The 15,805-nt window shown below is 42.0% G+C and overlaps 1 protein-coding gene across 6 annotated transcripts in view; it reads right to left on the bottom strand.

The window, feature by feature from the left end:
- Positions 1-15,805, bottom strand: part of LOC139406692 (casein kinase I-like) — a 66,230-nt gene that overhangs the window by 48,488 nt on the left and 1,937 nt on the right. For all 6 annotated transcript variants that reach the window (XM_071149627.1, XM_071149610.1, XM_071149637.1 and 3 more), the window contains exon 2: positions 2,143-2,490. In XM_071149627.1, the coding sequence (XP_071005728.1) occupies positions 2,143-2,320 (178 nt within the window). In that variant the 5' untranslated portion in view covers positions 2,321-2,490. The remainder of the gene's footprint in view (positions 1-2,142; positions 2,491-15,805) is intronic.

Raw genomic sequence — 15,805 nt, 5'->3', positions numbered from 1 at the left:
AATACATCATCCAGGATGATCCTCTTGATGGGGTTGTCCATGTCGGCAGACTGTGATATGGCCATATCTTGGAGAGACTGCTTCCTCTCCAGGAGACTGTCAAACATGATGACAACACCACCCCAACGGGTGTTGCTGGGCAGCTTCAAAGTGGTGGTCTTATTCTTCTCACTTTGCTTGGTCAGGTAGATTGCTGCTACAACTTGATGACCCTTCACATACCTAACCATTTCCTTGGCTCTCTTGTAGAGTGTATCCATTTGTTTTCAGTGCCGTGATGTCCCTGAGGAGCAGATTCAATGCATGAGCAGCACAGCCAATGGGTGTGATGTGAGGGTAGGACTCCTCCACTTTAGACCAAGCAGCCTCCATGTTCGCAGCAGTGTCTGTCACCAGCGCAAATACCTTCTGTGGTCCAAGGTCATTGATGACTGCCTTCAACTCATCTGCAATGTAGAGACCGGTGTGGCTGTTGTCCCTTGCGTCTGTGCTCTTGTAGAATACTGGTTGAGATGTAGTTCATTATTCCTTGCCCACAAACATTCGACCACCCATCAGAGATAGCAATACAGTCTGCTTTCTCTATGATTTGCTTGACCTTCACTTGCACTCTGTTGAACTCTGCATCCAGCAAATGAGTAGATAAAGCATGTCTTGTTAGAGGGGTGTATGCTGGGCAAAGAACATTCAGAAATCTCTTCCAATACATATTGCCTGTGACCATCAGAGGTGAAACAGTTGCATACACAGCTTGAGCAAGACATTTATCAGCATCTCCGACTATGTTCCTCCATTGAATCAAAAAAACCTTCAGATTCCAGGAGGTGTCTGATACATCATTTTCACCTCGAATAGAAGTAGAGGGACTTTTGTCAGAGGTTCGTTGTTGTGAGCGCTGAGGGAACTTTATGCACTTGGCCAGATGATTCTGTATCTTTTCTGCTTTCTTCACATATGATTTGGCACAATATTTGCAAATGTACACAGCTTTCCCTTCTACATTAGATGCAGTGAAATGTCTCCACACATCAGATAGTGCCAGTGACATTTTCCTGTAAAGATTAGAAAAATAGTTAAATATATATACACAATTCCATGGACAGATAAATAGTTAAGCAGTTAGATTAAACAACTCCTTTGTAAGATAAATGTATTAAAATGAAACATGTATGGAAACAGGTGAATTAACACTCAGTTAGCAGGCTCAAGCAAGCTAATTTACCCACATGGTAGCAAAAACTAACTAGCAGAAATTGTTAACGAGTTAGAAATGATTTAAACACTTTGCTGTAGGCTACTATTTAATCTGGGTTTTTTTTAAATCACAAATGTCATGTAAAATATATTCACCCCAGCCAGTATTGTAATCAAAACTTACCAGAAAGCATGTAGTCCTTGGCTCAGACAGTGTAGTAGTGTGGGCTCAATAGCATCTCATTAGTGTTCAAGATCTTGAGAATCAGCTGTACATGTGATGGATGAGTGCACTGCACATGTGATGAAGAATGCACAGTGCATGCAGAGGGTTGCAATTCCATTGAATTTGGAATAGTTTAACCAAAATATGAAACAAAACCTAGAATTGCTTTATGTGTATCCCATAAAAAAGTTTCACTGTTGTAAGCAAACTTTTTTGATGAATTTAAACAAAATTCTCAAGATTCCCATGCTTAACTTCAGACGGAGAATTTCAGGAAATTTACCGGGAAGTTTCCGACCTTAAAGGCTTAAAAATGTACCTGAGTTTAAGGTCACCTCAGGCTGCGAGGTGTCAGATGTGATAATGAGTTGTAGTGGAGGTGCAGGGGGATAGACATTCAGCTCTCAGAGTGAAGTAATTATCCATAACGAAAGTGAAATGCATCTTATTTGCCGCCAATGTAATCTGTGTCTCAATTCCAATGTCCACAGTCTTTGCAGAGTAGCTGGGGCCTGACCTCATCATGAATCAGTGATTGCATCCAACTTTAATCGTCGTGTTGAGATATTATGATAGCGAGGGTGAGAAGAGGGCACTGACTGTCATTAGGAATTCATCAATGAATATTTTATGTTACAGGGGCCCAAAATTGTAAAACCAATCTTCATACATACACCAAAAAAAGTTCAAAATGTATTCTTGAAAGGGTGGCGAGTTCTTACCTAGCTTCAGCTCTCCAAAATTACCACAGCCAATCTTCTTGCCCACACGGAAGTTGGGCCCAACCATGAGCACTCCGGAGGAGCCTGATCCAGAGGGGCGCGAGTGCCCGCTGCGCCCCTGACCCGCCTTGCTGCTGCGCGCCGGTCGCTCACCCTCTTTTTCCCGTGGGTGCTCCATGGCTCAAAATGCCCCCCAGAGGACACGAGGCACAGGGAGATGGTGCGCTCCCTGTCAGGGGCTGCTCCTCAGCTGGGCAAAGGGGCCGGGGCACCGGGCTCTGCCTCTGCCCAGCCCCGTCACTGCGACCTCGACATTGGGGTGGGGGAGCGAGAGCTTTCACAGGTATCCTGGAAACAAGGGAAAAGGAAATGTCAGAAATTGACCAATTTAAGTGTCCTGCTGAGATAAACTATGGAGTGACTAGGTACTGAGAAACCATGACAACCCCACCACACAAGGACCTGCAGGATAAAATAACTCTACAAAAAAAGTGTAGTCCTAAATTGATACTGTCAGGATACTGAAAATGGCAAAAATTGTGATGAGGGAGCTTAGGGCTGGGCGATATCAAATTAATTCAAATTTATGTTTTTGCATGATATTCCAAGAATCAAGGTTTTGTTATTTTTTGTTTATATGTCCGCTTGTTCTCATGTTGTATTTTTGGTCTAGTCTCCATCGCTCCTCTGTGCACCTTCCACATTTACACCAGAGATCTGTATATAATGACGAGATGTAAAGTACCATTGAAAAGTTTTACTTTTTTAAAATTATTTTTTACATTGCAGAATAATAGTGAAGACATCAAAACTATGAAATAACACACATGGAATCATGTAGAAACCAAAACAAGTGCTAAATCTAAATCTAAATATATTTGAGATTCTTCAAAGTAGCCACCCTTTGCCTTGATGACAGCTTTGCACACTCTTGGCATTCTCTCAAATCAGCTTCACCTGGAATGCTTTTCCAATAGTCTTGAAGGAGATTCCACATGTGCTGAGCACTTGTTGCCTTCTTTTCCTTCACTCCGCGGTCCAAGTCATCCCAAACCATCTCAATTGGGTTGAGGTTGGGTGATTGTGGCGGCCAGGTCATCTAATACAGCACTCCAATCTCCTTCTTGATCAAATAGCCCTTATATAGCCTGGAGGTGTGCTGGGTCATTGTCCTGTTGATAAACAAATGATATTGGGACTAAGTGCAAACCAGATGGGATCGCTTATCGCTGCAGAATGCTGTGGTAGCCATGTTGGTTAAATGTGCCTTGAATTCTAAATAAATCCCTGACCGTGTCACCAGCAAAACTCCCCCACACCGTCACACCACCTCCATGCTTCACGGTGGGAACCACACATGCGGAGATCATCCGTTCACCTACTCTGCGACAGACCAAAATGACAGATTTCCACCAATCTAATGTTCATTGCTTGTGTTTCTTGGCCCAAGCAAGTCTCTTCTTATTGGTGTCCTTTAGTAGTGGTTTCTTTGCAGAAATTCAACCATGAAGGCCTGATTCATGCAGTCTCCTCAGAACAGTTGATGCTGTGTCCATTACATTACTTTGAACTTATCCTCTGCAGAAGAGGTAACTCTGGGTCTTCTATTCCTGTGGCGGTTCTCATGAGCCAATTTTATCATAGCGTTTGATGGTTTTTGTGATTGCACTTGAAGAAACGTTCAAAGTTGTTGAAAGTTTCCGGATTAACTGACCTTCTTGAAGTATTGATGGACTGTCGTTTCCCTTTGCTTATTTGAGCTGTTCTTGCCATAATATGAAAGGTCTTTTACCAAAGAAGATCTTCTGTATACCCCCATACCTTGTCATAACACAACTGATTGGCTCAAACACATTAACAAGGAAAGAAATTCCACAACTTTACTTTAAACAAGGCACACCTGTTAATTGAAATGCATTCCAGGTTATTCCATTCCAAGCTGGTTGAGAGAATGCCAAGAGTGTGAAAAGCTGTCATTAAGGCAAAGGGTGGCTATTTGAAGAACCTCAAATAGATTTAACACTTTTTTGGTTACCACATGATTTCATGTGTGTTATTTTTATCTTTTCACTATTATTCTACAATGTAGAAAAGAGTTCAAACTTTTGACTGGTACTGTAGATATATTTTTTTACAAACTTGAAGTACAAAAATATAAAATGTTTGTGGTGAAATCATAAGGAAGTTTTACTATTAACAATAAGGACCAAAATGGGCCATACAGCCTGAGATTTCCAACGGTGTGACAGGAAGATGGTGTCACAGCAGAGGAAACAGTGGTCACTCCAGGGGACATTACCTATTAATAAACATTTCTCAACATTTCATTATAATCAAATAACACTTATTTGCATTAGACCTATTTGTATCCTGCTGCAATGTTGATGCTTTTAAGTGATTCTGATTGCAATATTTATGTATTCATTCTCCCATGCCTGGTTTCTCACCCTCTGCAACCTCTGCATCTGTCTCTGGCCTCCGGGGAGGGTCTAGTTTCTTTACCTGGTCCTAGTGATCGTGCAGGCAGACATTGGGGAATGGCTGTGGTGCTCCCATTCCTGGTTCTCACTCCCTGCATTAGAACATCCATCCCATTGGTCCCTTTATGTCTGTCCTACCAGTTTCTCTTTTCCTGACCGATTGGCATATGTGATCCACCCTGGGAGCCCCCATCAGCCGTGCCTCTTTTGGAAACTGTTCCCCCCCTGCTCTACCTGGTTGATCCTGCCATATTCTTGTCCCAAAGATTAAGCCAAGTCTAAATACACACGGCCGGTACAGTGAATCTTTGCATGGCTCATTAAATCAGTTAAGGTTCCATTAGTGCTGGCCCAAAACCGATATGGGGACCCTTTGTGGCACTGGCGTCTCATTCGAATGTCTGCCCTATCAATTTTCAAATGGTACTTTGTGCCTACCATGGTGACGACTGGTAACGGAAAATCCGGGTTCGACTCAGTAGAGGGAGCCTGAGAAACGGCTAGCACAAGGAAGGAAGCAGGCACGGAAATGAGCCACTCCCAGTTCGGGGAAGTAGTGACAAAAAATAATACATGACTCTTTGGAGTATCTGTAATTGGAATGAGTACCCATTACTGATGTTTAGAAGCATTTTTACAGTGGTCAAAAACTTCTGAAAGTGTCATTATGTTTTAACTGTACCATTTGGACTGCCTGTTGTGTATTGTCCATCGGTGTGACAATGTCCTATGGGGTGATGCCAATAAATGAAAAAAAAAAAAAATAAAATGTAAAAGACATTGTCAAGCATGAGGCAGGTAACATTATAATAATACACAAGTAAGATAAAATCAATTATCTAAGTTCAGTGAAATTACTGTGAATCTTACCCAACATTTGTTTAAAGCTTTACACTCTGTTATCATCATTCTACAAGAAAATTGTGTGTATTTCATTTGAAGTGCCGGAATATGATTACTGATTTAAAGACAGAAGTAACTAATGAGTAAAATAATTCTTATTTTGGAAACAAACTATTATATTAAAACTAATTGTAATGTCACCCCAGAGGAAAAATTCAAGGCACTAATACAGGTCCACTAAAACGGATATAAACTCAGAATTGAAAAAGGCTATATAACATTGAGTTGTAACTTTTGTTTTGGCCATATGGGAACTACCTGTGTACAGTTTCAAACTGTACTTTGGCTCACATTGATAAATTCATTATGCTGTGAACATTAGCCTTAGCATTCAAATGTAGATCTTGCTCCTTGACATCAAGCTACAACTAGAAACCAGGAACTGTGTTTTAAATATATCCACGAGTGACCTTGTTTGTCTGTAGAGGCAAAGTTACAGGACCTTTGCTCTAACATGGAGGGTATAACTGCCATGAGCATAGTCACTAATATTATTCAAATGTAATACATATTTTTAAATATAGTTTGGACTATTTGTAACTTTTATGTAGGCTACCTACCCAGTGAGGGTTTAGGCTATTAACTACAGCCATTACACGGAGTATACAAAACAATTAAGGACATCTGCTCTTTACATGACAGATTGACTAGGTGAATCCAGCAGAAAGCTATGCTCCCTTACTGATGTCGACTGTTAAATCCACTTCAAATCAATGTAGATGAAGGGGAGGAGACGGGTTAAATAAGGATTTTTAAGCCTTGAGAAGTGGATTGTGTATGTGTGCCATTCAGAGGGTGAATGGGCAAGACAAAAGATTTAAGGGCCTTTGAACCAGGTGTGGTAGTAGGTGCCAGGCACACCGGTTTGTGTCAGGAACTGCAACGCTGCTGGGTTCTTCACGCACAACAGTTTCAAGAATGGTTCAAAACCATTCATCCAACTTGACAACTGTGGGAAACATTGAGGTCAACATGGGCCAGCATCCCTGTCCTGTCCATGCCCCAACAAATTGAGGCTGTTCTGAGGGCAAAAAGGGGTGCAACACAATATTAGTAAGGTGTTTGTAAATGTTTGGTATACTCAGTGATTTGTCTACATACCAAGTGCATACATTTCCCCCCATACATTAATGAATTAGCCTACACCCACATAATTTGTTTTGAATAAACCAAGCCTCAGTAAATCATGATGGTTTATGTTACCGTTGCCAGTACTAGACCTAAATGAAACATTGCAGGACAGGTCTCACCAACCTGCAGAGAAAAGTAGGCATTTGGTTAATAATTCATGGAAGAAAGTCAACGTCTTCAGATCCCCTTTCATTTCCCACAATTGTCTGCTCCATTTCCCTCTGACAATGACAGGAGAGGGCCTTGGTGCTGGAGTATGGCGATCAGTCACTGTTCTCCACAATGTGGGTTGGTTATCGCTCTCAGTGACTGGGATCGCACAAATTAGGCCGGCTTCCTAGAGATATTTCCTGCGGCTGGATCAAAGAGTTTCTATCCGCAGAGGAAAAGTGATAGATGGAAAAAGTCGCTCTGAGATGGCCACCAGAAGACAAAGATAGCTTTCTGTGCTTCCTGCACCCTAGATGCAAGACCTTCAAACCTTTGTTTCACTGAGGCCATAACAGTTTGTTACAAAGCTTGGAAGCCCTCATCTAAAAGTAAAACGATACTCATGCTCGGTTCGCATCCGACAGCGACAGCCCAGCAAGGCATTTTCCCTCCATTGTCTATGAAAAGCATTGATGGAAAGGGGTTAGACAGCCACGTCAAATCAAACTAGCGCAAATAACCATTGATGTGCAATATCCAATCAGACCTGGGGTCAGAGCTTTGACATAATAAACACAAAAGGTACTCAGCATAGAGGGGCTTCTTGAATAATTTAAACCCGTAAAAGGTTGAGTTGGGATTCACCAGTCAAGTGGGGGGAGGGGAGGAGAATACAAACCGTTAAACACATGAGTTGAACAAGTGGCCATTATATCAGCTCCCCTTCCAGTTTACTACACTTGAGACCACTCACACTTCAACAAATAGCTTACTGGTAATGTGGAGGAAAGCTTTGGTAAAAAAGCAGTTCCAGCAACAGTCTAATACTGGAGGAGATTACAGAGTTTGACTAGCCGATTTCTTTAAGGGTTGTTTTCAGAGGGGTCATGTGCACTAATTCAAGACATTCTACAACTTCATTACTATTTTTCAGGTTCTTACTATTTCCATTGTTTTCAGTTCTTTGGAGTAACAGAGCTGTGAATTGGAGATGGAGGGGATTTTACACCACAATCCAGTTAGAGCCCAGTGAAAAGAGGTAGATGTTTTCTTAAGGTAGGACAATAAACAAAAGTACAGGGGAAGTGTTTTAAATGCCATTGTGAGAATAAAGGCTGTTTTTTCAATATAGAGAATGTGTGTGTGTGTGTGTGACTCGCCTGTGGTAGCAAAGTCACTGATTCACACCATCCTCTCTCTACCGGCTGATATGCAAATTCCAGCTCTGTGCACGTCGCACACGTCATGGCTAAGCCTACAATAGTGTGTGGAAAGTCAGGGATTAAATTGCTCAGTGTGACACAGTGTGTGTGTGTGTGTGTGTGTTTTTCTAATGCATTGTCTGCCTGAATAAATGTGTATTATTTTTCATCTAGCTGTGCTAAATCAAATGTAACGTCACAGTCATGGAGTGAAGTCGTTATGCAAACATGTTACAATGGACAATGCAAGCTAAGAAAAATGAACAAATAAAATATACAATACAATTCATTCGTAACTAACAGAATGAAGGGTTGTTACATTTGGGCCTTCCCGGGCCTCCTTGTACTAAATTCAAACTTAAAATGATAAAACCAGAAAGTATGTAGAAAAGAATGGACAGTTATGGAATAAAATATCATGGGGGAATAAAATATCATAAGGAAATTACCTTGGGAAAAAAAGTAACATTTTTGTCTCTGCGGCCAAGAGGACGGTTTCAAAAGATTTGATCTCCAGTGTTCTGGAACACAACTATTTTTTGTTTGTTGTACTTTTGCCACTTTTTCCTCACAAATTTCGTGATATCTAAATTGATAATTATAGTCTTGTCATGTCGCTGCAACTCCCCTACGGATTCGGTAGAGGTGAAAGTTGAGAGCCTTGTGTCCCCCGAAACACGACCCTGCCAAGCCGCACTGTTCACTTAACCCGGAAGACAGCCACACCAACGTGTCAGAGAAAACACCGTCCAGCTGGCGACCAAAGTCCACTTACAGGCGCCTGGCCCATAACCCGGACGACGCAGGGCCAATTGTGCACCGCCTCATGGGTCTCCCAGTCACGGCCGGCTGTGACACAGCCTGGGATCAAACCCAGGTCTGTAGTGACGCCTCAAGCACTGCAAAGCAGTGCCTTAAACCGCTGCGTCACTCGGGAGGCTTCAGAACTATTATTTTAAAAGCATGGGAACCGGTTAATGTTATTTTACGTCACATGCATTTTACTCAGTCCAACAAAAAAGCGAAATCCAAGTGCCTATACAAAGCACTCACTGTCACTCAAAAACATCTCCTTCCAGTGTCTGCCTGACAGCTAGTTAAGGATACTATAGCGATCACATTTCACAGTGGATTTTATTAACCTCTCTGGGATATGTGGGACGCTGGTGTCCCAACTGGCCAACATCCAGTGAAAATGCAGAGCGCAAAATTCAAATAAATTACTATAAAAATTCAACTGATGAAATCACACATGCAATAGACCAAATTAAAGCTGCACGTTTTGTGAATCCAGGCAACGTCTCAGATTTCAAAAAGGCTTTACGGCGAAAGCAAACAAACACAGACCATCATATTTCAACCCTCCAGGCGCAACTCAAAATGCAGAAATCAAGATATTTTATGCCTTAACTTTGACGAGCTTCTTCTGTTGGCACTCCAATATGTCCCATAAACATCACAAATGGTCCTTTTGTTCGATTAATTCCGTCAATATATATCCAAAATGTCTATTTGGCGCGTTTGATCCAGAAAAACACCGGTTCCAACTCACGCAACATGACTACAAAAGTTATCTGTAAACTTTGTCCAAACATCTCAAACTACTTTCTAATACAACTGTGGGTATTTTTTAATGTAAATAATCAATCAACTTTAAGAGGGGATATACTGTGTTCCATACTGGAAGAAAACAATGTGTAGCTAGCTTTCAGGTCACGCGCCTCTAACAAAGATTACACTTCCCTCTAGCCTCGTTCTGAACAGTGCTACTTCTTCATTTCTCAAAGGAAAAACCTCAACCAATGTCTAAAGACTGTTGACATCCAGTGGAAGTGATAGGAAGTGCAAGAAAGTCGCTTAGAAATCTGGATTCCCAATGAAAACTCATTGAAAAGAGAGTGACTTCAAATGGTTTGTCCTCTGGGTTTCGCCTGCCAAATAAGTTCTGTTATACTCACAGACATGATTCAAACAGTTGTAGAAACTTCAGTGTTTTCTATCCAAATACTAATAATATGCATATCTTAGCTTCTGGGCCTTAGTAGCAGGCAGTTTTTGAATTCACCTAAGTTTGTTAGCTACATCTGGTCCAGGGTGTTGAGCTAGCCCCGGCATCGGGCCAACTCTTGGACGTTCAAAGTTCCTCCATAGCTGGGTACAGTGAGCTCTGAAAGTATTGGGACAGTGACACATTTGTTGTTGTTGTTGTTTTGGCCCTGTACTCCAGCACTTGGATTTGAAATTATACAATGACTAGGAGGTAAGTGCAGACCGTAAGCTTTATTTTGAGGGTATTTTCATCCATATCGGGTGAACAATAGTCCTCCCCACATTTTAGGAGTCCAATAGTATTGGGACGAATTCACTTATACAGTGCATTCGGAAAGTATTCAGACCCCTTCACCTTCTCCACAAATCTTAGTTTCATCAGACCAGAGGATCTTGTTTCTCATGGTCTAAGAGTCCTTTAGGCGCCTTTTGGCAAACTCCAAGTGGGCTGTCATGTGCATTTTACTGAGTGGCTTCCGTCTGGCCACTACCATAAAGGCCTGATTTGTGGAGTGATGCGAGAACCTTCCAGAAGGACAACCATCTCTACAGAGGAACTCTGGAGCTCTGTCAGGGTGACCATCGGGTTCTTGGTCACCTACCTGACAAAAGGACCCCCCCCCCCCCCCCAAGATTGCTCATTTTGTCCGGGCGGCCAGCACTAGGCAGAGTCTTGGTGGTTCCAAACTTCTTCCATTTAAGAATGATGGAGGCCACTGTGTTCTTGGGGATCTTCGATGCTGCAGACATTTTTTGGTACCCTTCCCCAGATCTATGTCTCAACATAATTCTGTCTCGGAGCTCTACGGACAATTCCTTTCGACCTCATGGCTTGGTTTTTGCTCTGCCATGCACGGTCAACTGTGGGACCTTACATAGCAGGTGTGTGCCTTTCCAAATCATGTCCAATCAATTTAATTTACCACCTGTGGACACCAATCAAGTTGTAGAAACATCAAGGATGATCAATGGAAACAGGATGCACCTGAGCTCAATTTTGAGTCTCATAGCAAAGGGTCTGAATACTTATGTAATTAAGGTATTTTTGCTTGTCTATTATGGGGTAGTGTGTGTAGATTGGCAAGGGAAAACAAATGTACCTAATCCATTTTAGAAAAAGTGTGTAACGTAACAAAATGTGGAAAAGGGAAGGGCTCTTAACACTTTCCGAATGCACTGTATCAACAAAAAAAGAGGTGAACGTATGTTTTACTCAGAGGATTGCCACATCCCTAAAATGGCCATGAGAGGTTTGTATTTATTAAGGATCCCCATTACCTGCTGCTAATGCTGCTAATGAAGATCCTTAAAATATATGACATGACGTGCCCTCAGGCCACTGCTCTACTACCACATATCTACAATTAGGGCTGGGCGATATGACCAAAATATAATATCCTGATAACGATACATATCACAATATAGCACATTTTCTGTAAATTCAATGAATAAATAGTTTATATAAAATGACCACATGTAAAGGCCTATTGCTTATTACATTTTGAATTAAAGTCAGCAAATAATATTTTATTATTTCTCCTTTTATTTAGAATCTTTGTGCAAATTTTCAATTAAGCAAGTAACAATATTAAATATTAATGTATAAAATCTAAAAAAGGTAAATAGAAAACACTTCAACTATAGTAACAAACAAAATAAATGTTAGGCCTAAAAATGTTGGGGCTTACATGTTATTTTGGCAATAATACGTGACACATCAATTTGCATTTGGTACCTTGGGTCGAGCGTTAGCAACAACTCACGAAACCCCCATTTCTGGACCGTGTAAATTAGGGCCATGTCTTTGCAGATGTAAGTTGTAACGGCAGCTGTTATCTCCTTCCATTTTTGAAATTCTTTGCCATATGGTGTGCTGTGGGGAAAAGCCTCATGCAACGTCTGTGTCGGGGGGGGGGGGGGGGGGGGGGTTGTTTTGAGCACTCAACTGTACTTTTTTGGGTCTCATCCGTAGACTCTCTCCGTACTGTTTCACATGACTCTTGCGTAGGTGGTAAAAGAGGTTAGTGGTGTTTGAGCTTGTTGTCGGGACAGGCCAGCGGCATATTTTGCATATGACGATTTTCTGGTCTGTCAGACTTTTCATACCCAAACCTTGTCCATGCGACCGAAGTAGCCCCTCTTTTCGGTACGAGCTTCGTGTCTCCATGCCACGTTCACTCTCCTCCATGTTTGTTTGTGTTGCAAATTTCCTTCCACAAGAACACAAAGCGTCGTCCAATTAACGAAAAATATTGCCGTTCGCTACATCGTTACAGTTGTTGGTTAGCCAGCTAGCAAATTGACATATTAGCCTTGACATGAAATCAGTCAAAACAACACAAGACATAGTATCAATAACATGGTGAAACAAGCCGATTGAGCCACATATAATCCCCACATGAAGTTTCTTGTCATCCTTGCTAGCAATCTGCCATCAAAAATCACAACAGGCTGACTTCTGCCCCATGGCAGCGCACACTTAGTTTGTGACATTGTCAGCCAACCCATCTATCGCGGCGCAGGCTTTTTGTAACAACTTGAGGATTTTACATTTTGTGGTCCTCGCAAAAAGCTAAATTACCATGACACGAGCTAAATGATAAGGCTTTCAAAATAAAAAGCTTGGTATATGCTCAGTATTCCATTGATATTTCACAGAGATACGCTTGTTTTTGTGAGGAATCTTATTAAAAAAAAAACATGAATTTCTAATTAATACGAAAAAAAGGTATACTTAAGCAATAAGGCCCGAGGAGGTGTGGTCTAATGCCAATATATACCACGGCTAAGGGCTGTTCTTAACACAACAACGTGGAGTGCCTGGACACAGCCGTTAGCCGTGGTATATATTGGCCATATATCACAAACCCCCAAGGTGCCTTATTGCTATTATAAACTGGTTACCAACGTAATTAGAGCAGTAAAACATGGCTGTCAGCCGATCGGCATTCAGGGCTCGGCCCATCCAGTTTATTATAACATAACACACACATATACACTCAGCAAAAAAAGAAACGTCCTCATTGTTAATTAACTGAGTTAATTTTCAAACTTAACATGAGTAAATATTTGTATGAACATAACAAGATTCAACAACTGAGACAAGCTGAACAAGTTGCACAGACATGTGACTAACAGAAATGGAAAAATGTGTCCCTTAACAAAGGGAGGGTCAAAAATCACACACACGACTCAAATGATATCCATCTTACCTGGCTCTATATTGTTTTATGTCCTGCAGATTTGATAAGAAAGATTACGAGTTCAACTGGAAAGTGAGCATTCATGTCGGGTAGCCTTAATTCTGGCACAGAATTGAGCATCGGCAGGGTAGCCTAGTGGTTAGAGCGTTGGACTAGTAACCGGAAGGTTGCAAGTTCAAACCCCCGAGCTGACAAGGTACAAATCTGTCGTTCTGCCCCTGAACAGGCAGTTAACCCACAGTTCCTAGGCCATCATTGAAAATAAGAATTTGTTCTTAACTGACTTGCCTAGTTAAATAAAGGTAAAATTAAAATTAAAAAAGTTGACACGATGAGAGAAATTAGGTTTGGACTACTACTTGCAAATGTGCAATCATTGGACAATATTAGACAAATATTAAACTAGAGGAGGTACAATCACAAATATCCTACCAACAGGAAATTACAGTTTGATGTCCCATGTTTCACGGAATTGTGGCTGAATGACGACATGGATATTCAGCTAGCGGGATATACGCTGCACCGGCAAGATAGAACAGCACACTCCGGTAAGACGAGGGGGGGCGATCTGTACATATCTGTAAACGCTGGTGCACAAAATCTAAGGAAGTCTCTAGATTTTGCTCGCCTGAAGTAGAGTATATTGTGATAATTTGCAGGCCACACTACTTGCCTAGAGAGTTCAGCTATACTTTTTGTGGCTGTTTATTTACCAGCACAGACAGATGCTGGCACTAATACCGCACCCAGTCAGCTGAATAAGGAAATAAGCAAACAGAAAACCACTCCCTCAGAGGTGGCACTCCTAGTGGCCAGAGACGTTAATGCAGGGAAACAAATCAGTTGTAACAAATATCAATCAACATGTTAAATGTGGCCAGATGACGCAGATGCTAAACTACAAGACTGTTTTGCTATCACAGACTGGAACATGTTCCGGGATTCTTCCGATGGCATTGAGGAGTACACCACATCAGTCACTGGCTTTATCAATAAGTGCAGTGTGGACGTCGTCCCCACAGTGAGTGTATACATACCCCAACCAGAAGCCATGGATTACAGACAACATTCACACTGAGATAGAGGGTAGAGCTGCCACTTTCAAGGAGTGGGACTCTAACCTGGAAGCTTACAAGAAATCCTGCTATGCCCGGCGACGAACCATCAAACAGGCAAAGCGTAAATACAGGGCTAACATTGAATCATACTACACCAGCTCCGACGCTCGTCTTATGTGGCTACAAAGGGAAAAGGGAAGCAGAGCCGCGAGCTGCCCAGTGACACGAGCCTACCAGACGAGCTAAATCACTTCTATGCTCGCTTCGAGGCAAACAACACTGAGGCATGCATGACAGCATCAGCTGTTCCGGGCGACTGTGTGATCACGCTTTCCGTAGCCGCTTTCCTTCTCCTATCAGTCTGTAATACCAACTTGTTTCAAGCAGACCACCATAGTCCCTGTGCCCAAGAACAGAAAGGCAACATGCCTAAATGACTACAGACCCTGACAGTTGTGAATTTGATGCAGCCGAAGAGCTACTGCCCCCTTACCCGGGAAAGCACTGAACAACAGACATTGGGACATTGGACCATCGAAGAGGTACAAATATGATGAGAACTACATTGATTTGGGGTTCACTTATATTGGGAGTAGTGCATTTCCTCAGCCACTGTGTGTTATATGTGCAAAAGTACTATCTCACAACTCGATGAAACCTTCACTGTTGCGTAGACATTTAGAAACAAAACATGCCAATTTGAAAAATAAACCACGGGAGTTTTTTGAGCGAGAATTAATATGACTTTCGAGTAGTAAGACATGTATAAAAGCAACAGATACCATTAATAAGAAGGGGCTAGAAGCGTCTTATATGGTGAGCTACAGAGTGGCTAGGAGAGGCAAGCCCCATACTATTGTGGAGGACTTATTTCTTCCTGCTGCCGCGGATATGGCTGGGACAATGCTGGGGGAAAAGGCCATAAAAACTATACAGACAATGTCTTCCTCAAACAACACATCAGTGACATGGCAGGAGATGTTTTGAAACAATTATTGCATCGCACCAAAGCCAGTGAATTCTATGCCTTACAGCTGGATGAATCAACAGACATGGTATATGTCCATTACATTTATGGGAGGTCAATTAAGGAAGACATCTTCTGCAAACCAGGAGAGGATATTTTTAAGTACAAGACAGCCTTGTGACATCAAATGGACTTTGGTGGTCAAGATGCGTTGGTATCTGTACTGATGGCGCAAAAGCCATGACAGGGAGACATAGGGAAGTGGTAACGCGCGTGCAAGCAGTTGCTCTCGACGCCACTTGGGTACACTGCAGAATCCACTGAGAGACTCTTGCTGCCAAAGGAATGCCTGACAGCTTGAAAGACGTTTTGGAAACTACAGTGAAAATAGTTCATTTGTTAAAGAAAGGCCCCTGAACTCCTGTGTATTTTCTGCACTATGCAAAGATATGGGCAGTGACCATGTAACGCTTTTACAACATACAGAAATGCGCTGAATATCAAGGGGCAAAGTACTGAC

The sequence above is a fragment of the Oncorhynchus clarkii genome, chromosome 1 (assembly GCF_045791955.1).
Source record: "Oncorhynchus clarkii lewisi isolate Uvic-CL-2024 chromosome 1, UVic_Ocla_1.0, whole genome shotgun sequence".
Taxonomy (NCBI): Eukaryota; Metazoa; Chordata; class Actinopteri; order Salmoniformes; family Salmonidae; genus Oncorhynchus; species Oncorhynchus clarkii.
This window is presented reverse-complemented; position numbering and strand designations above follow the sequence as displayed.